Source organism: Stenella coeruleoalba (assembly GCF_951394435.1).
Source record: "Stenella coeruleoalba genome assembly, chromosome: 9".
In the NCBI taxonomy this organism is placed as follows: Eukaryota; Metazoa; Chordata; class Mammalia; order Artiodactyla; family Delphinidae; genus Stenella; species Stenella coeruleoalba.
The window spans coordinates 6,870,794-6,893,566 of record NC_137155.1 but is presented as its reverse complement, the minus strand read 5'-3'; the positions used below and the strand labels follow the sequence as shown (position 1 = coordinate 6,893,566).

The 22,773-nt window shown below is 44.8% G+C and overlaps 1 protein-coding gene across 1 annotated transcript; it reads right to left on the bottom strand.

Moving 5' to 3' along the window:
- Window positions 1-1,589: 1,589 nt before the first annotated feature.
- Window positions 1,590-10,012, bottom strand: PKD1L1 (polycystin 1 like 1, transient receptor potential channel interacting; the record flags this gene model as incomplete). Its single annotated transcript, XM_079931628.1, is given in 7 exon segments — window positions 1,590-1,748; window positions 1,752-1,878; window positions 1,880-1,977; window positions 4,423-4,657; window positions 6,985-7,060; window positions 7,229-7,344; window positions 10,008-10,012. Coding segments are annotated over 7 exon segments (816 nt in total).
- Between the last annotated feature and the right edge of the window lie 12,761 nt (window positions 10,013-22,773).

Sequence of the window (22,773 nt, the reverse complement as noted above, 5' to 3'; positions counted from 1 at the left end):
CCACTGGCAGATGAATGAATAAAGAAGCTGTGGCACATATATACAATGGAATATTACTCAGCCATAAAAAGAAACGAAATTGAGTTATTTGTAGTGAGGTGGATGGACCTAGAGTCTGTCATACAGAGTGAAGTAAGTCAGAGAGAAAAACAAATACCATATGTTAACACATATATATGGAATCTAAAAAAAAAAAAAAAGGTTCTGAAGAACCTAGGGGCAGGACAGGAATAAAGATGCAGATGTAGAGAACGGACTTGAGGATACGGGAAGGGGGAAGGGTAAGCTGGGATGAAGTGAGAGAGTAACATTGACATATATACACTACCAAATGCAAAATAGATAGCTAGTGGGAAGCAGCCATATAGCACAGAGAGCTCAGCTCGGTGCTTTGTGACCACCTAGAGGGATGGGATAGGGAGGGTGGGAGGGAGACGCAAGAAGGCGGAGATATGGGAATATATGTATACGTATAGCTGATTCACTTTGTTATACAGCAGAAAGTAAACACAACACTGTAAAGCAATTATACTCCAATAAAGATGTTAAAAAAATTTTTTTAAATGAAAGCTAGATGTTTTAAAATTTACATGGGCAAAGGATCAAGGTTTTCTGTGTGTTTTGTTTCCTCATTAATTAGTGCAAGGTCAACAATGGCCTCTGACAGCTGAACCCAGACAAGCTGTCTCTGCTGGCACACCCTGGCTCCCCGCAGAGTGAACAGCATGGCTCAGCCTGGGGAAAACGGCGGGACAGGCTCTAGCCAGACTAACCAAGAGAAATACCATTCATGCTACAGGTGGAAAAGAAAGTTTTCCAGTTGCCACGTTTTAAAAAGTAAAGATAAACAGGTGAAATTTATTTTATAATATATTTTCTTTATTATACCTAAAACATTGTCACTTCAACATATGTTCAAGTGTAAAAGTTATAGATGAGATATTTTACACTCTTAACTATCATAGTAAGTGTCCGACATCCAGTGAGTATCTTACACTTTTGACACATCTGCATTTGGACTAGCCACACTTCCAGTACCAAGAGCCTCCTGTGGCTAGTGGCTACCTCACTGGACAGCTAGTCAGCAGAGTCCCCTGTGTGCATAGTGAAGAGGGCCCCTTACCTGCCTCTACCTGACCTGAGGGATGCCATGAAGACTTCTTAATTACTGTCGTTATTATAATTATCATTTATGGAACATTCACCATGTGCCAAGGATTTGTGTGTGTGTCTGTGTATATATAAATACACACACGCTCAGACCCTAACAGAACCTGATGTATCATGGTCCCACCTTATGAAGGCTCGAAGAAGGTTAAGTAACTTTCCCAAAGGCACGTGGACTATGGGGGCTGGGTCAGCTGACTCCAGAGCCTATGCATTTCCCCATCCACACACTCACATGTATTGCTCTCGGTCTGTGTGTCCTACTCCAGCAGTAGAAAACCACTCATTTTTGTTGTGAGGACACCTCATTCTTCCAGCACCTGGAAGGCAGCTCTAGCTTACGTCCCAGCTCAAGTCCTGTGGCTGTTTCTATGCGGGGGTCAGTTTAACAACCCTCAGGGCAGGCACCCACAGAAGTGGAGTCAGAAGGGAAGGCTGCAGTGCAGGCGGAGCCAAGGTCTTCCCTTGGACAGCATCACAGTGCGTGGCCCCTGTTTGGTTGACTTGAACACCTGCCATATCTGATTCCATGACACTCTGTGACTGAGGTCCATAAACCCTTGACATAACCCTTTGTGGAATCAGTCAGTCACCTCCTCAGCAAGAGTAACGAGGTGGCCGGAGGCCACATAGCAGGTGAGGCCCACCCCAACTAGAGCGAGCTGCGAGGTTGAAGAGAGAGGGCGACCAGATGGGCTCCCGAGGAAGGAAGGGCTTTCTGTGATACCTGCATGACTTGGAGAGCAAAATCCCGATCATGCCAGAGAATTGGAAACAGAGGTGAGTCAGGTTGAGCACCAGGAAGACCAGCTGGGGGAGGCACAACACAAACAAACCAGATGAACAAAAATGCTGGTAAATTGTTTCTTAAGGTCTAAGCTCCACAGGCCCTTGGGGCAGTTTGAATGCATCCAGCACGGAAACCCCACCCGGTGCCCAGCGTGATGGACACAAATGAGTTCGACGTGGGCCCTGCACTCCTCGAAACCCTGGAGTGTGAATATCACTCTCCTGCCTATCAGGTCTCCTAACCTCCATGCCAGGCCCTCCCAGTGCTTCCTCAAGATGCTCAAAAGAATGTTTTCATGTATTTGTGAAATATATGAAATATGTATTATCAGTTTCCTTGGACAAGTAAAAAACCTTTAAAAGCTCCTGTATAAGGAATTTCCTTCAAGTTCTGTTTATGGTTATCTCGCCATTGATGAGCTACCCATTCGTCCATGCCTTCACTTATTCATGCCTTCATTCATTCAGAAGAACAAGGGTAAGAAGAGGATGCTCAGTAACATTGGGAAATAACCTCTTTGAGCCAAGTCGGCCTTGCAGAGCTCCTGTGGACCCTCTGAGTTGATGCTTTTAAGCTAAAAAGGTCCTCTTTTGGGGGATTCCCCCTTCCCTCCCTCTGGGGAGTAGTGCTGGCACACACTAACATTCATTTCAAAGCAAAGAAAGAGTGAGCATGCAGTGAGTGCCGACTGCGTATCAGGCACTACGTCCCCGTGACTGGAAGAAGAATGGTAATCACTGCTTCACAGAAGACTGACACGAGGTAGCGTGTGTTGAAAGCACTCTGTGAACCACAACCACACGGTGAGCACTAATCTCACACCCCACCTTCCTGCCTCCACGCCCCCAGCCCATCACAAAGCGCTTTGTGGCTCTCGGATGGTCACGCACCCAAACTCAGATTAGGTCATGAACTTTTGGGGGGCCTTTTTTTTAATTACAGATGTGTGGGTGTTTTAAATTAATTTGTTTATTTTTAGCTGAGCAGGGTCTTCGTTGCTGCGCACGGACTTTCTCTAGCTGCAGTGAGCTGGGGCTACTCTTCGTTGCGGTGCACGGGCTTCTCATTGCGGTGGCTTCTCTTGTTGCAGAGCATGGGCTCTAGGCGCGTGGGCTTCAGTAGTTTTGGCACATGGACTCAGTAGTTGTGGCACATGGGCTCAGTAGTTGTGGCACATGGGCTCAGTAGTTGTGGCACATGGGCTCAGTAGTTGTGGCACACAGGCTTAGTTGCTCTGCGGCATGTGGGATCTTCCCGGACCAGGGCTTGCACCCATGTTCCCTGCATTGGCAGGCGGATTCTTAACCACTGTGCCACCAGGGAAGCCCACCAGGAGGGGCCTTACACATTCCTTTCCACCTTCTTTTGGAGTCATATGCATTGTGCCCCGTGGGCCCACTATCAGACGCTGCAAATGTATCAGAGAAAAGTTCATTTTGGGTGGTTCATGTGAGGTATTGGATAGCACCACTGTGTGCCAAGCCACACTGGAGTCTGGGACAGAAGGAAAAACCAGTAGCACTGACCCTGTCTTTGTTTAAAATTTTGATGTTTTGTCCATCACAAACTTTTTGGTATGAATTTTGATTTTTTATTTTGCACTAGAATATTACTTATCTTGAGGACAGTTTTTGGTACCCGAGGTGAGTGTAGCACCTGGGAGCAGCCCATTCTCCTGTCCTTCACTTCCCTTTGTGCTCACACACAGGCACAGCTCTGAGGCTCCATTCACAACCCCAACATGGACTGTGTCATTCAACTGTCTCTAGAGTCTAAAACCTCACAGCATTTCCTCTCTTCACTCCCAAGGCAAAGCATGCTTGACCTGGAGTGTCAGCTGGTTTGAGATCTTCATAGCAGAAAAGTGAAATATAGGCAAAAGGCAGCAAAGTTCCTGAGGAAAAGTTCAGAATGATTTCTGGTACTTTCCATTGCTCAAGGAAATTACAGGAATACATTCCATCTTACCAAGACCCATTGCATTAAAGGCGTGTGCTCCTTCACCCCCTGCCCCCTGCCAGCTCATATGTTGAAGCCCTAACCTTCAGTGTGGCTGTTTTTGGAGATGGGCCCTCTCAGGAAGTAACTAAGGTTAAATGCGTTCATAAGGGTGAGGTCCCAACGATGGAATTAGGGTTCTTATAAGAAGAGGAAGAGATACCAGACACACCAGAGATCCCTCTCGCCACCACGTGAGGACACAGTAAGGCGGCTGTCTACAAGCCAGGAAGGGAGCTCTCACCAGCACCCGACCACGCCATCACCTGCATCTCAGACTTCCAGCCTCCAAAACTGTGGAAAATCAGTGCTTGCCGTTTAAGTCCCCCAGAGTACGGTATTTCATTATGGCAGCCTGAGCTAAGATCCAGCTGCGGAAAAGGCATGAGGCCTGGATGGAGGAGGGTGCCCAGCCCTGGGTGAAGCTCCTGTGTTCCATGAGTGGTCCAAGTGCCCAATGAACTCACCTCTGGAAGCAGGATGTGGTACAGTGGGGCTGAGTCACTGCAGAAGATGGTGACTGACTCCAGCAGGGAGGAAAGGGTGAGACCCCCAGTGGGGAGCATCTCAGCGCTCAGGGACACGCTTGAGAAGAGCTGGGTTGGAGGGTTGTAGAGGGCAAAGTGCATGGACACAGCCCTGGTGCTGTGGTCAATCCAACCACTGGCCCTGGGGCCGGTCAGGGCTGCACGTTCAGCAGGCCTGCAAAGTGGTGCAAGTCATAGGGACCCTAGCAGCACCCTGTCCCAGGCTCCACACCCAGACGCCGGATGCAACTCCTGGGCTCACAGAGCTGGACAGATGGCCCTTCTGCGTCTTCCGACCCCTTCAACTGTTCATTGTCCCTCTCTCCTTGCCTGGGACCCCCAGGCAGAGGGAATCTTGCAGAGAGGAGGGCTTCCATTTCCCATAGGTACAACTCAGGGAGAAATACCCCATCTGTCACCACAAGGATTCTAGAATATTCATTTTTCTTTTTTGGCAATGGACTCCACCATTGGAAACAAGCTACCTTTTACCGATCCGTACTTACTAACAATTAAATCATCTCTTTGTTGTTGTTGTTGTTGTTATTAGTATTACTCAGAGGCAGGCATTACTGTAACTGCCACAGAGCTCCCTGTCAGTCTCAGACAATCTGTCACCACCGGTGTTAGCATAATACCAGGGAGGTGGTGGCAGGGGCAGTGCGACTGGTGGGACAGGCCAGGCTGGCCGACTGCAGTCTGTGACTGCAACGTGGGTGGCTTGAGCCTCCGTCCCTCATCTGCACGATGCAGTAGGTTAGCCCTCCTTCACAGAGGTGCTCAAGGACCAAATGAGGCCGTATAAACACCCTGCTTAGCACAGAACAAGCGTCCTTTAGGTCCTATAAGCTCCAGACCTTCTAGCAGCCTGGAAGGAAGTGCTGGCTTGTGCTTTCTCATGCACTTAGAGACTGCAGGGCTGAGTTTGCCTTCTACTTCTGTCACGGCCTAACCGCATGGCCCCGGGGAAGTGACTCTGTCATTGCCAGTAATAACCACCTTGTTCTGGCCCTGGCAAGCTGCTCTCAGTGCAGACCTGCTGCATCCAGGCAGCCGTACTAGAGTGGACAAGTGTGGACGAAGCTGACCCTCTGAATCACACTGACCTTGTGCTGCCCAGGCTGAGCTCTCCTCCTGGGAGCCCCTGGGGCCACCTGGGGCCACTCTTTGGATCTCTGGGTCTATCACAGAGGGGGTTTCAGGGCCTCCATCTTTGGGGCCACATGTAGGGAAAGAGTCTTCCACAAGCTCTGAAAATGCGCTGGGAAGATGAGGACGAAACCACCAATCAGAAGAATCAGATGCACATTTCAAAGTCGGCCTTGCACCTGGGGGTTTCCAAGCGTGGCTGCACATGGGCACATACGCTGTCCTGACACACGGCCCTCTGCTCCCTCAACGGCCCCTCGTGGTCCCCGGGCTCTACCTTGAGCAGTAGAAGGCTGCACCTAAGTCGTCCAGCAGTCCGGCCTTGGCCATCAGATTGATTTCCATTACAGGATGAGGCAGGTAAGCGCCCAACTTCACTCACACCCTCCCACTAGGAAAAGATATGTGATATTCTAGTTTTAGATATTTTCGATAGAAATATTCTGGTTTTGCACAGAATGCCAGGTTTCTAAAAGGCCAAACAAAGAGTGGACTGAGTGAACTTGCAGCAGAATGCCAGGATAGGAAGAGGGTCCAGGAGGGAGCTGGCAGAGAAGGAAATGAAGCTAGAGGCCCACACTCTCCAAACCCTCGGGGCTGACATTTTCAAACCACAGCCAGACTCTCAGAGATGATTAAAATGGTCTTTTGGTTTCCTGCCTGAATGTCTCCTAGATGTTTCTAACTTAATGTATTTTTAGAAATAAGAAGAAAAAGGGAGCATCTTGCCTCACATACACTGTCAGGAGTACCTTTCAGCTGCTTAATGACCAAATGGCCTAGGAGGTGGTGCTTTCTTCCAAGAGCTCTGGGCCGGAGAAGAACAGTGAAGATGCCCGGACACACAGTATACCTGGAGCACCACAGTCCAGCCGTGAGTGAGCTCTGGATCCCCTCAGGTACCAAATCAGAGGTCAGAACTTTACTTTCTTCTTGAAAACATTCTAAAGGTTTAGCCAGCTTTCTAAGAAAGACAGCAGCTAACCTCCCCAGGCCTTGTAGCAAGTCAGAATGATCCATTATCACCTTTTTCTAAAGTTTCTCCAGTGTCATCCCTGTAACCGCACAGAATACAACAAATGTAGAATTAGCAACACAGTGTTTGAGGAATTCAGGACGAAGAATTTAATTTTTCTTTAAAGGTGGAAAATAAGAAGTAGCAAAGAATACGGTTATGCCTCAAAATGCACATCCACTGGTAACCTGGCTTCAGAAGGGCAGGGCAAGCCTTGCCTCGCGGCTTCCGGATGGTCCCATCTTAGCTTTCGTTCCTTCTCGCTCCAGAGGTGTCCCTGTGCCTCCGTGTCACAGCACTTTGCTTACTGAACCAGCCTTCCATCCCCATGGGCCTACGAGCTCCTACGGACCAGCCACGCCCCTGCGTCCAGCTCTGGCCTGGCAAACAAGGGGTCTGAAGAAGCTGGTGTGGCTAAAGGGGGTGTGAGAGGAGGGGGCAGAGAAGAGAATAGCACGCTCTGGGGACAGCCGCGGGCCTTACGACCTGCAGATCGTTCAAGAACCCGCGCAGTGTTACAGGTCAGGCGTCTGTGGCTAGTTCACCCCACTGTGAAGGGCAGATGGACGCCCTCCTGCGCACCTGGCATGCTGGCTGTGGAGAGGCCTCCCCAGTACAGGCCTTCCAGCATCGTGGTCAGGCTCCAGTCCCACCAGCCATCCAAGCTTCTCGGGCCACCGAAGGAGTGCCTCGCACTTCTTAGAGCGAGAACAGAAACAAAGAATTATTTTTCTAACATAAAGTTGTGGGTATCCCTCACTTTTCACAAGTTCACTTTATGCCACCTCACTTTTAAGAAAGATGTGCCTTCGCACCTGTGTTTGCTAACTGAAAGCCATTCAAAGAGGAGTCTCACTTCCACAAGAAAAGGTGAAACAAGAACAGCACTCAGGCGTGGCACGCAGCAGCCATTACGGAGGCAGCACGGACTCCAGGCCGGGAAAGGGGCACCTCTGAGCGGCTTCCTGGGAAACGTGCTCAGCATCTCAGCATCAGCCTACCATGGCTTTGAACCGTCTATGGTTTATCTCTATTTATTTTGTGCATCTGTTAGCAAGGCTTGTCCTAAGGTAATTGCTTCTTCACTTCACACCATTTCAGCTTAACAAAGGCTTTCATAGGAACGTTCTACTCTCAGGACAGCAGGGGACACCTGTACTCCGCAGGAATGAAACCAAAGCCGTCTGCAGTGGGGAGTGCCCCCTAGCGGCAGGTGAGGAGACAGAATAGTGGAGAAAGCACTCATTCACGTGCTCACTCATTCACTCCACAAACGTTACAGCGCCACAACTATGTGCAGGGCACTCTTCTGGGCACGGGAAACAACAACAAATAACATAAATCAGCAAAACAGATATTGTGTTAGCGATAAAGGTTAAGGAGAGAAAACTAAGCAAGCTAGACAGGCAGGAAGTGGGGGGGGGCGGGGACAGGTGGAAATTTTTCTCTAAGTGGCCACGGAACACTTCAATACAAGGTGACGTTTCAGCAAAGCCCTGAGGGCAATGAGGGGTCAGCCACATGGACGGCTGCGCAAGGGCGTTCCAGACAGAGGAGAAGGGGAGGCAAAGGCCTGGATGGCTGCGTGCCTGGGAGGTTAAGGGACGGTGTGAAAGCCAGTGCGGCTGGTGCAGAGCATGCGTTGGGAGAGGAACAGAAGAGGGAGGCTGGGACCACGGGTAGAGATGCCATCCTTCCTCTGTGTTACTGCCTACTGGGCCTGGCACTTAGCCTTTCCCCAGACAAAAAAATCAGAACAACAGCAAACCCTTGCTTCCCAGGATGGCTGTGAGCGTTAGATGGAAAGGCACAGACCAAGTGCTGTATTGGCACACAGTAGGGAGCCAACAAATGTTAGTGTGTTTTCTTTCCATCAACTTATTACACTTGTTAGGTATCTGTTTCACTCGCCAACAAGGAACTGATTTAAGGGAGCAATGAAATCATTTCAAACTGTCAAAATTGATCATCGTTAGCTCGCTCAGACAACGCAATAAAGCTGCATGCGTGGGCCAGAGCCGCTCACAGCAGCATCAGGGGCAGACATTTGACCCTGAGTTGCAGCCAAAGGGAAAGGAAAAAGTTAAATTGCCTCAGAGAGAAAAAAGTACTTCTCGCCTGGCTCTTAAAATCTTTCCTACGTGCGGCTTCGCAATAAGGGGCACTGAGTAAAGTCAGAGGTGACGAACTCAGAACATCCCCACAGCAAACAGAGATGGGTCTGATGTGGCTGCTTCACCCAGGTCTCTCCGTGAACAGGGGGACCAAAATACGCTTCCTTTTCCTTACAGAGGGGCTACCTCCCATCTCTTCCTGGCCTTGATCTTTCATTTGTTTATACATTTTCAGAGTCTAATCTCTGCAGGCCCTTCATCGGGTGCGGGGTATCACTTCTCTATACTGATTGCAACTTGGTCAAACCATGTCAAACGCAGGGTGAGCTGGGGACCTGCAGGAACATTAGAGGCGGGGTCAGGAAAGTGAGGCACTCGGGAAGGAGACAGCTGGGGCCGGGTGGAGGGGCTGATGAAGAGCGAAGGAAGCAGACACAGTCCTGTGAGCATGCACAAATGCAGTCAGGGAAAGGCTAAGAAGGGGAGAAACAGAGAGGCAAAGAGAGTGGGAGCGAAGGAGGAGAGAGGGGAGCGGGGAGACGCTGGCCAGTTCCCTACACAGTCCTAATGAGCTGCTCTGGAGTATTTGACAGACCAACTGTACATTTATAGATTATATGCTCCATATTCTGCATTAAGAATTAGAGAGGTATAGACCTTTAAAGTCTCTAAAGCCACGTTGGGTTTGCACAGCTTGGGGGACATATTATTACTTTCTGACACTCGTTCCCTATTGGGGTGACATTAAGGAAAAGTAAAGAAAGACGTGAATGTGACCCAGACATAAACGTCCCACACCCAGACTGTACACATCTCATGCCTCCTTCTTGATGCGCTCGGAGAGCAGGAAGTGAACCGAACAATCCAAGAACGTTCCCACTCTGTATTAATTGGAGCAATTATGTAGGACAGGCCTCCAAAGCTAGCTAAACAGCACAAAAGATAAAATCAGCCATTATTTTCCACTTACGGCACGTGGGTAGAGTGACTATTTTGTGTATCAGTGGTGATTTTTGTTTTACTTGGAATTCCATGGAAAACTTATTGAGTTCATAAAGACTTTAAATAAAACTCAAATATGATGGAATCCAGTAACATGATAATTTTCTGTTAAGACACAACAAATCAAGCAGGCCAACTGCCTCACCTTACAGATGAAGATACTAAGGTCCAGAGTCAAAGGACTTGCCCAAGGTCACCTGGTGACCCAACGAGAGCTAGAAACCCAGCTCCTGAATGCAACTTACTCCATTTCCCTACTGCGCTTTAGCTCTTCGCCCTGGGATGCTAACACACGCTAAGCTTTGGTAAGGAGCCGTGGGTGTGTCAGATCTGGCAGTGGAACATTCTGTTACAGTATACCCTATGATATCCTGTCATAGATATCCCTGCCCGGGGGACAGAGTGTCCAGAGAGAGCGAGTCTTTGCATCCTTGTAGGAACCACTGATCTATGCAAACCAACCGGGCCAGCGTGTGAGCCAGTAACCCAAGGACATCAACTGCTCTGTACGCGAGACAACACACAAATATTATCTCAGCTGTGATATTTCTGATTTATCAAGAGGCAAGAATTCATACAAGAAATATGTCAAGTAATGCTGCCATGAAATGTGAGGTAAAAAGTAAACTAGCAAAGCCAGAAATTTCTCAGGGGTGGCGTTCCATTTCCAGAGAGAACCACCCCAATGGTTACTTTGTTTTGTACGCAGCGCCACCTGCCGGCACAAACTGTGAGCCTGCACAGGTAGGCGAGCTGAAAAGTGGGTCGTGAATGGAAATAACTGCTGGTTTTGCAAATAGGGAGACAGAGAATACCGCTTCGTTTCACTTCTAGAATGTTTGCCAGTAACAAGCTGGATTAATGAGTTATGGAGAGTCCAGACTCATGAACTGAGACACCCAGGTCCTACTTGCTGGTGGGTCCTAAATCTACCTTCACTCTCCATTATCTGGGTAGGCATCAATTACCCTCTCTCCTGTGGAAGATAAAAATAAATACGTCTTTAAATAATCGATAATATTAAATAGGTTTGCCAGCCACTGACCCCTCCCCAAAATAATTCAACAAAAATAATTTACCTCATAATAAATTACTTAGCCAAAGGCAACACATTCACAGAAAAGCTGCACGAATGTGGTTTTAAATATTCTCCAGAGAAAGTAAAGCTTGGAAGACATCATTTGATTTTCTGCCACTGAAAACGTAGTAAAGAATCAATATGAATTCGTATCACGCACTTCAGAATTCAAAGCCAAATTGCTTAAAATAACTTTCAAATGAATACTTTAGGCAGGTGAACATAAAGTCTGAGCACTGATTTAATAACAACTCTCAGTAAAAAGGAACACCAAATTAAATGTACACATTGATTATAACTTGCATCCTAATTTCAGAAACTTTGAAATGTGGAGAAGGAATAGGAACAACAAAACGCTGTCAGCGGCTGCCTTGGGTGGTATATTATGGAAATTTTTCTGCTTCCTATTTTTCAGTTCTTCCATGTTTACCTAGGAAGAACATTAGTACTTCTAAAAGTAAGGAGAAACAAATGAACATTAGAAAAAGTACAGTAGGGGGTATAACATTGGAAACTGGGCGTCACTGATTGTGGACTGCAACAATGTCCTTTCACTGAATAGCTCAGATGTCTTCAGCAAAAAAATAAACTGTCATACTCTGGTTTTGGTGCAGTTTCTCACCTGCCAGACTTTAAAGTGCCTTGAAATATCATTGTCTCCCTGTTTATTAAAACAAGGTGCTACGGACACACCCAAGGACTGCAAACGCAGGCCTCCCATGAACAGTGGGGAAAACCATGCCCCCAAGTCAATTTCAAACCTTCTCCATATTTCATATGTGGGAAGAGTTTTCTCCAGGCCTCAATCTTGCAAAAAGGCCCCTCCCTCACTTGGCCTTTAAAAATGCTTCGATAAAACCGCTCAGGGAGTTCAGGGTTTAGGGGGGCATGAGCCACCTGTTCTCCTGGCTCAGCCTTGCAATAAACCTTTCCCTGCTCTAAACTCCCATGTTTTCATTTGTTTGGCCTCACTATCTATCAGGCACATTAAACTTGCATTCAGTAAAATCATCTGCCAACAGATTACCTTTTCCTTTCAAATATGTGAGCTTTTAATTTCTTTTTCTCGCCTACTGCACTGGCGGCAGCTTCCAATATGATGTTTAGTAGGAGTGGTGAGAGAGGATCTCCTTGCTTTGTTTCTGATCTTAAAGAGCACTCTGGACCAGTCCCTCCCATCAGGAAGCTTGCACAAGCCTCTTAGATAGCCTCTTCCACCAGAGGGCAGACAGCGGAAGCGAGAAGAACTACAATCCTGCAGCCTGTGGAACAAAAAACACATTCACAGAAAGACAGACAAGATGAAAAGGCAGAGGGCTATGTACCAGATGAAGGAACAAGATAAAACCCCAGGAAAACAACTAAATGAAGTAGAGATAGGCAACCTTCCAGAAAAAGAATTCAGAGTAATGATAGTGAAGATGATCCAGGACATCGAAAAAAGAATGGAGGCAAAGATCGAGAAGATGCAAGAAATGTTTAACAAAGATCTAGAAGAATAAAGAACAAGCAAACAGAGATGAACAATACAATAACTGAAATGAAAAATACACTAGAAGGAATAAATAGCAGAGTAACTGAGGCAGAAGAACAGATAAGTGACCTGGAAGACAGAATGGTGGAATTCACTGCTGCGGAACAGAATAAAGAAAAAAGAATGAAAAGAAATGAGGACAGCCTAAGAGACCTCTGGGACATCATTAAACACAACAACATTCACATTATAGGGGTTCCAGAAGGAGAAGAGAAAGAAAAAGGACCTGAGAAAATATTTGAAGAGATTATAGTAGAAAACTTCCCTAACTTGGAATAGGAAATAGCCACCGAAGTCCAGGAAGTGCAGAGAGTCCCACACAGGATAAACCCAAGGAGAAACACATCAAAACACATAGTAATTAAATTGGCAAAAATTAAACACAAAGAAAAATTATTGAAAGCAGCAAGGGAAAAATGACAAATAACATACAAGGGAATCCCCATAAGGTTAAGAGCTGATCTTTCAGCAGAAACTCTGCAAGCCAGAAGGGAGTGGCAGAATATATTTAAAGTGATGAAACAGAATAACCTACAACCAAGATTACTCTACCTGGCAAGAATCTCATTCAGATTCGATGGAGAAATCAGAAGCTTTACAGACAAGCAAAAGCTGAGAGAATTCAGCACCACCAAACCAGCTCTACAACAAATGCTAAAGGAAGTTCTCTAAGTGGGAAACACAAGAGAAGAAAAGGACCTACAAAAACAAACCCACAACAATTAAGAAAATGGTAATAGGAACATACATATCTATAATTACCTTAAACGTGAATGGATTAAATGCTCCAACCAAAAGACACAGGCTCGCTGAATGAATACAAAAACAAGACCCATATATATGCTGTCTACAAGAGACCCCCTTCAGAGCTAGGGACACATTCAGACTGAAAGTGAGGGGATGGAAAAAGATATTCCATGCAAATGGAAATCAAAAGAAAGCTGAAGTAGCAATACTCATATCAAATAAAATAGACTTTAAAATAAAGAATGTTACAAGAGACAAGGAAGGACACTACATAATGATCAAGGGATCAATCCAAGAAGAAGATATAACAATTAGAAATATAATGCACCCAACATAGGAGCACCTCAACACATAAGGCAACTGCTAACAGCTATAAAAGAGGAAATCAACAGTAACACAATAATAGTGGGGGACTTTAACACCTCACTTACACCAATGGACAGATCATCCAAACAGAAAACTAATAAGGAAACACAAGCTTTAAATGACACAATAGACCAGATAGATTTAATTGATATTTATAGGACACTGCATCCAAAAACAGCAGATTACACTTTCTTCTTAAGTGCGCACGGAACATTCTCCAGGATAGATCACATCTTGGGTCACAAATCAAGCCTCAGTAAATTTAAGAAAATTGAAATCATATCAAGAATCTTTTCTGACCACAACGCTATGAGATTAGAAATCAATTATAGGGAAAAAATGTAAAAAGCACAAACACATGGAGGCTAAACAATACATTACTAAATAACCAAGAAATCACTGAAGAAATGAAAGAGGAAATCAAAATATACCTAGAGACAAATGACAATGAAAACACGATGATCCAAAACCTACGGGATGCAGCAAAAGCAGTTCTAAGAGGGTAGTTTATAGCTATACAAGCCTACCTCAAGAAAGAAGAAAAATCTCAAATAAACAATCTAACATTACACCTAAAGGAACTAGAAAAAGAAGAACAAAAAAACCCCAAAGTTAGCAGAAGGAAAGAAATCATAAAGATCAGAGCAGAAATAAATGAAATAGAAAGAAAGAAAACAATGGCAAAGATCAACAAAACTAAAAGCTGGTTCTTTGAGAAGATAAACAAAATTGATAAACCATTAGCCAGACTCATCAAGAAAAAGAGGGAGAGGACTCAAATCAGTAAAACTGTAAATGAAAAAGGAGAAGTTACAATGGACACCGCAGAAATACAAAGCATCCTAAAAGACTACTACAAGCAACTCTATGCCAATAAAATGGACAACCTGAAGAAATGGACAAATTCTTAGAAAGGTATAACCTTCCAAGAGTAAACCAGGAAGAAATAGAAAATATGAACAGACCAGTCACAAGTAATGAAATTGAAACTGTGATTAAAAATCTTCCAACAAACAAAAGCTCAGGAACAGATGGCTTCACAGGCAAATTCTATCAAACATTTAGAGAAGAGCTAACACCCATCCTTCTCAAACTCTTCCAAAAAACTGCGGAGGAAGGAACACTCCCAAACTCATTCTATGAGGCCACCATCACTCTGATACCAAAACCAAACAGAGATACTACAAAAAAAGAAAATTACAGACCAATATCAATGATGAAAATAGATGCAAAAATCCTCAACAAAATACTAGCAAACAGAATCCAACAACACGTTAAAAGGATCATATACCATGATCAAGTGGGATTTATCCAAGGGATGCAAGGATTCTTCAATATATGCAAATCAAGCAATGTGATACATCATATTAACAGACTGAAGAATAAAAACCATATGATTATCTCAATAGATGCAGAAAAAGCTCTGAAAAAATTCAACACCCATTTATAATAAAAACTCTCCAGAAAGTGGGCATAGAGGGGAACCTACCTCAAGATAATAAAGGCCATATACAACAAACCCACAGCAAACGTCATTCTCAATGTTGAAAAACTGAAAGTATTTCCTCTAAGATCAGGAACAAGACAAGGATGTCCACTCTCACCACTATTACTCAACATAGTTTTGGAAGTCCTAGCCACAGCAATCAGAGAAGAAAAAGAAATAAAAGGAATCCAAATTGGAAAAGAAGAAGTAAAACTGTCACTGTTTGCAGATGACATGATACTATACATAGAGAATCCTAAAAATGCCACCAGAAAACTACTAGAGCTAATCAATGGATTTGGTAAAGTTACGGGATACAAAATTAATGCACAGAAATCTCTTGCATTCCTATACACTAATGATGAAAAAATCTGAAAGGGACGTTAAGGAAACACTCCCATTCACCACTGCAACAAAAAGAATAAAATACCTAGGAATAAACCTACCTAGGGAGACAAAAGACCTGTATGCAGAAAACTATAAGACATGATGAAAGAAATTAAAGATGATACAAACAGATGGAGAGATGTACCATGTTCTTGGATTGGAAGAATGAGTATTGTGAAAATGACTATACTACCCAAAGCAATCTACAGATTCAGTGCAATCCCTATCAAATTACCAATGGCATTTTTTACAGAACTAGAACAAAAAATCTTAAGATTTGTATCAAGGTACAAAAGACCCTGAATAGCCAAAGCGATCTTGAGGGAAAAAAACGGAGCTGGAGGAATCAGACTCCCTGGCTTCAGACTATACTACAAAGCTACAGCAATCAAGACAGTATGGCACTGGCACAAAAACAGAAATATAGATCAATGGAACAGGATAGAAAGCCCAGAGATAAACCCACACACCTATGGTCAACTAATCTATACAAAGGAGGCAAGGATACACAATGGAGAAAAGACAGTCTCTTCAATAAATGCTGCTGGGAAAACTGGACAGCTACATGTAAAAGAATGAAATTAGAACACTCCCTAACACCATACACAAAAAATAAACTCAAAATGGATTAGAGACCTAAATGTAAGACTGGACACTATAAAACTCTTGGAGGAAAACATAGGAAGAACACTCTTTGACATAAATCACAGCAAGATCTTTTTTGACCCACCTCCTAGAGAAATGGAAATAAAACCAAAAATAAACAAATGGGACCTAATGAAACTTCAAAGCTTATGCAAAGCAACGGAAACTACAAACAAGACGAAAAGACAACCCTCAGAATGGGAAAAAATATTTGTAAACAAATCAACAGACAAAAGGATTAATCTCCAAGATATATAAACACCTCATGCAGCTCAATATTAAAAAAACAAACAACCCAATGCAAAAATGGGCAGAAGATCTAAATAGACATTTCTCCAAAGAAGACATACAGATGGCCAAGAAGCACATGAAAAGCTGCTCAACATCACTACTTATTAGAGAAATGCAAATCAAAACTACAGTGAGTTATCACCTCACACCAGTTAGAACGGGCATCATCAGAAAATTTACAAACAACAAATGCTGGAGAGGGTGTGGAGAACAGGCAACCCTCTTGTACTGTTGTTGGGAATGTAAATTGATACAGCCACTATGGAGAACAGTATGGAGGTTCCTTAAAAAACTAAAAATAGAATTACCATATGACCCAGCAATCCCACTACTGGGCATATACCCAGAGAAAACCACAATTCAAAAATACACATGTACCCCAATGTTCATAACAGCACTATTTACAATAGCCAGGTCATAGAAGCAACTTAATGCCCATCGACAGACGAATGGATAAAGAAGATGTGGTATATATATACAATGTAATATTACTCAGCCATAAAAAGGAACGAAATTGGGTCATTTGTTGAGACGTGGATGGACCTAGAGACTGTCATACAGAGTGAAGTATGTCAGAAAGAGAAAAACAAATATTGTATATTAACTCATATATGGGGAACGTAGAAAAATGGTACAGATGAACTGGTTTGCAGGGCAGAAATTTAGACATAGACGTAGAGAACACCAAGGGGGGAAAGTGGCGGGGGGGGTGGGGATGGTGGTGGGATGAATTGGGAGGCTGGGATTGACATGTAGACACTAATATGTATAAAATGGATAACTAATAAGAACTTGCTGTATAAAAAAATAAAATTAAAATTAAATTTAAAAAAGCACTCTGTCTCACCATTAAGTACAAGGTTAGGTGTAGGGTTTTCATAAATACCCTTTATTAGTTTAGGGAAGCTCACTTCTATTCCTAGTTTGCTGAGAGTTGGGGGTTTTTTTCATGAACGAATGTCGAACCTTATCAAATGATTTTTTTCTGCATCTACTGAGATGATCATATGATTTTTCTTATTTAGTCTATTAATATGGTGAATTACGTTAACTATTTTCTTCTCATATCTCTTTTACCTTATAGGTAGCATCTACATCTCTATTTGGTTTCTTTGCAATTTATCTGCTGAGAAAACTGGTTCTTTGTGCTGTAAATTTCTCATCATCTTTCTTCCCATGGGGACCCACTGAGTGTACTCTCACATGAAAAGTCACAATGACCTTCTTAAAGCACTAACAGTTCAAAGTCAGTATCAATAAAACTATTGCTGGATGTGGCATAACTAAATCACGTCTTCAGCAACCAAGCGCATTCAAGAGATGAACTTGATCATCACATGATGTGCAGTACAACTGCATATCCCTTCCTCCCTTCATTTATTCAACAAATATTTGTTCTGACCTACTGAACCCAAGTACTCATCTAGGGACTGGAGATACAGCAGTAAATCACAGCGACCAAGTCCTTGTTATCTGGAAATCTATGGTAGCAAGTCAAAAAACAAAACAAAAAACAAAAAACAAGAAAATACTTACACAAGCACTGTAAAGCCAGGTGCCCTGAAGAAAGATAAAGGCAGGCATTGAGAGAAAGAGATGGGATCAGAAGGGGGCTATTTTAGAGATGGTGGTCAGGGAGGTGCCCTTGCGTAGAGGCTCAGAACAGAGACTTGAATGAGCTCTTTGAGGGAAATACTTTGGGAATCATCTGTGATAGGGTTGGAGTGAGTAAGGTGACAGGGTGGAAATGAGATGGGGGAAATTGCCAGGGGCCCTCGGCTGTCAAAGGAAGTGCGGTGAGGGATCTCTGGAGAGACTGGTCAGGGGAGGGGCAGTCTGCTTTGTGGTCCTAAAAGCCCTTTGGAAGCAGAGAAGCAAATGAAAGCTTCCTGCATAGTCTAGGCAAGGGATGATGGCTGGACTTTGCTTGGGGAAGACTAATTTGAGACTTCAAATAAAGGTCATTGAAACAAGATATAATGATAAAATGGATAGATGTTGGGGGGCTGGAATGAACTCAACTGTCAAGGAAGAATAATTCTGTGAATGCAATGCTTTTTCCTCATTCAATGTTATTTATTAAGCACCTACTGTGAATGTAAAAGCAAGTCTCTAGAACAGATGTGTACTGTAAACAGGAAAGAACACAGAGAGGCCTGAGAAATCAAAATGCTGAGGCGTTTAAAGAGGACTGTCAAAGGACACACTGCAGTAAACTGGGTGAATAAATCGTTCACTGATCATCCAGCTATTCATTCCACAGATACATCATTCACTGAGGATTCATTATTCATTCCCTAGATGAATCATTCACTGATCATCTATCTATTCATTCAACAAACAAGTCATTTGCTGATTATCCATCTTTTCACTGGACAGATAAATAAATCACTCACTGACCATCCATCTGTTCATTTGATCACATACTCACGGAGCACCAATGTGCCGGGTACTGTGATAGTTCTGGGGACACAAATATAAACTTGCTGTGGAAGCTTTCCTTAAAGAGCTCGGACAAGGAAAGAGTGGGTGAGTTTGATGAGTCACCTGCTTTAAGCAGGTAGAAATAAAAACACTAGGCTGCTGGGGGAAGGGGAAGTGCTACAAGACAAGAAGGAGGGGGGCTTCTGAGAGGAAATCAAAGCCAACTGGTGGGCTTCCCTGGTGGCGCAGTGGTTAAGAGTCCGCCTGCCGATGCAGGGGACGCGGGTTCGTGCCCCAGTCCGGGAAGATCCCACATGCCGCGGAGTGGCTGGGCCCGTGAGCCATGGTCGCTGAGCCTGCGCGTCCGGAGCCTGTGCTCCACAGCGGGAGAGGCCACAACAGTGAGAGGCCCACGTACTGCAAAAAAAAAAAAAAAAAAAAGCCAACTGGAAGAAATGAACCTCTCCAAGATGACAGCTTGGGAAGGATGGACAAAGTTGTGGATGAGGGATATCCCTATTGGAGGCCCGGGACTACTATCCGGTGTTTGAAGCACAGGATACCTAAAATGCAATAGTAGATGAGCTAGAATAAAGGTTTGGGTCAGATCATGTCATGCAAAGCAGCTTAACCTTTTTCCTATCGCTCTGGGAGCTCTTGGTGGTCTTGAGGCAACAGAGCAGCTTGGTAAACCCAGATTTCAGAAAAGGAAGTGGAGGTAACGGACATGGACACAGGGGCCTCCAGGAAAGAGGTAACAGTCAGAGACTCACAGTCAGCTGACTGCCTTTCTTTGGATGCCACTGCTTCTTGGATATCCCTGTAATAAGCTTCAAAATCTATATGAAAAGCAAAATCATAATGTTTCATTTAAAACCACAGACTCCCCTGAAATTAATACCGACTCTCTCCATGGATAAGGGACATTGCCCCTGATGTATTTCTGCACATTGCTTTATGGATTACAAAATCCCCTCAAAACAGTGTTTCGCTGCATCATCACAACAGAGGGAAAGGCAGACGTCACGTCCCAAGCCCCCAAAAGGAACAGGAGTTCCAAGTGCCTGTGTGGCTTTCTAAAGATGACCCATCAGCCGGTGTGGGGACCAAGCCCTGGGATTCTGCCTTTCAGGGTGCTTGCATTGTCCTTTCAGAGGACACTTCTTGCTCTTTTCTCTTAGAAGGAGAGAAAAAGACATAAGAGCATCCTGCTACAAATGTCACTGTTCCTTCCCCACAGCCCTTCTCTCCCGAAGTTTGTGGAATCCATGGAAGTCCCCCTGCCAGCTGACCTGAGACTTGGAGCTCTGCCGTGTGGTGGCACCTGCCAGGATGTGCAGGGTAAGGAAAACAATGTGGCCTGAACGCGAGCAGCAAAATCAAATGCATCACTAGGGGAGGGAAAGGGGGAGAAGACAGAGGCTGGGCCAGAACCTTTCTCACTGACAGACAATGAACTCTTCTCTTAAATCTTCAGGCACAAAAATAGTTTCTGTGCAATCTGAAAACCAGTGATAAAGGGGCCGGTTGAGAATCGGGGAAGGAGGAGGGGCTGATGTATGCAGATGCCAACTGTAGTCCAGACACTGCACACACTTTCCAGTTTAGAGATGAGGAAAGAGATGCCACGAGCGTCACACATGCAGCAAGTGGTGGGTGTAGGTAAAGGCCCCTGGGTGATGCGATTCCACATCTAAAGCACCAGGGCACTTCTGGTGGAGAAGCTGGGTGCTGGGGATCCCTCTTCCCAGGGAGGCCTCCTTGGGGCCGCAGCGTCACCAGCTGTGAGAATCCAGTGCACACCGGTCGTGGACTCCCTGGGGGCTGCTCCTGTGGCTGAGAGGGCAGGTGGTGAGGACAGTGTAGTAGTTATATAAGGATCTGACCTGTCTGGCTCCACGGACAGTGGACTAGACTTTGATGACTTTAAAAAGACCCCAAATCTTGAGGATCCCAGCACTCCCTCTGCTCTGCAAAAGGGAACTTAAACATCACATTCAATTTAACATTGACACTAAACAAACTTTTAAGTATTAAACATTTGAACCAAAAAAACCCATTTGGTTTAAAAAGCCTACAGATTACACAAGCATGCTCTGTTTTAAACAAATCCGACATAAATTTGAAAACTGTGCTTCTGAGATAAATGCCGTAGAGTGGCGGTTTTCACCCGTGGCACACACACCAACAGGAAGCAGCAGACATGTGGAAGAAGGACACAGCCTTGCACAACCACTTCCCCTGGGGCCAGGCCTAGCCCAGGACCCATGTGACCTGAGAGGGGCCTGTCCAACCCTCTGCACCCCTCCTCCAGCATGGGTTACTCATGCATATTCCAGAAACAGTCTGGGAACATGGAGTTTCTCCTAATCCTTACTCATCTGTCAGTAAGTGCCTGGTATAACAATTCTAAAAATTGATGATAGAATTTATGATAAAGGATCAATAACAAAGAAAAAATTTACAAGGAGGTAAAAAAAAATGACATCCCAATAAAGAAAGCTTTTACTTTCTTTTTTAAAAATTTACTTATTTATTTGTTTGTTTATTTATTTTTGGCTGCATTGGGTCTTTGTTGCTGCGCGCAGGCTTTCTCTAGTTGCGGCGAGCGGGGGCTACTCTTTGCTGCGGTGCGTGGGCTTCTCATTGTGGTGGCTTCTTTTGTTGCAGAGCACGCGCAGGCTTCAGTAGATGCGTCGCATGGGCTCAGTAGTTGTGGCTCACGGGCTCTAGAGCGCAGGCTCAGTAGTGTGGCACACAGGCTTAGCTGCTCCGCAGCATGCGGGATCTTCCCGGACCAGGGCTCGAACCCATGTCCCCTGCGTTGGCAGCCGGATTCTTATCCACTGTGCCACCAGGGGAGTCCGAGAAAGCTTTTACGCTCTACCATGAGGGAGGGAGTCAGATTCTTTGGGAATAAAGGTTGTGATATATTAGTCTAGGGACAATCATTCACTTTGCTGAAACTTGAACCACTGTGTGTGTTTCCACTACAAGTCCCTCTGATACTTTCAGGACAGGCTCTGATTCAGAAAAACTCCATTCACCTCAAGAATGTGGCGATGCCTCCGCTACAAAGAAGGGCACAGTTGCCCTATATGTGCTTGTGCCCCTTCAGCCACGGAGGCCAGCTGTACTCGGAGCTCTCCGTATGGAAGATCTGTACGGCCCCACAGAGGAGATAAAGTAAATAAATAAATGGAGAAAGGCTCTGAGGACTTGGCATGAGCTCTGTCTCCAGCTCATAAATAAAAGCTCCTCTGGGGCTTCCCTGGTGGCGCGGTGGTTGAGAGCCCGCCTGCCGATGCAGGGGACATGGGTTCGTGCCCCGGTCCGGGAAGATCCCACATGCCGCGGAGCGGCTGGGCCCGTGAGCCATGGCCGCTGAGCCTGTGCGTCCGGAGCCTGTGCTCCACAATGGGAGAGGCCACAACAGTGAGAGGCCCGCGTACCACAAAAAAAAAAAAAAAAAAAAAGCAAGCACATGAAAAAAATGTTAAACATCATTAGTCGTGATCAAAACGCAAATTAAAGGCCACAGTGTGATACCCTTTTACACACACTAGAATGGCTATGATCAAGAAAACTAAAAATAACAAATGTTGCAATGATGTAGAGACACTGGAACCCTTAAACACTGCTTGTGGAGCTGTCAAACAGTACAGCCTGTGTATACAATAGTTTGGCTTTTCCTCCAAAAGATAAAAATATAATTCATATAGTTCAACAACTCCTCCACCCCTAAATATGTACCCCCAAAACTGAAAACAGGTTCTCAAACGAAAACTTGTACAATATTCATAGCAGCACTGGTCACAATAGCCAAAAGCTAGAAACAACTCAAATGTCCATCAACTAGTGAATGGACAGACAAAATTAGGTAGAACCATAAACTGCCGTATTATTCTGCCATATAAATGGATAAGGTAAAATGGTACAGCTACTATGAAAAACACTATGGTGGTTCTTCAAACACTCTAATGTAGAATTAATGTATGATCCAGCAATCTCTCTTCAGGATATGTACCAAAAAGATTTGAAACCAGAGACTCA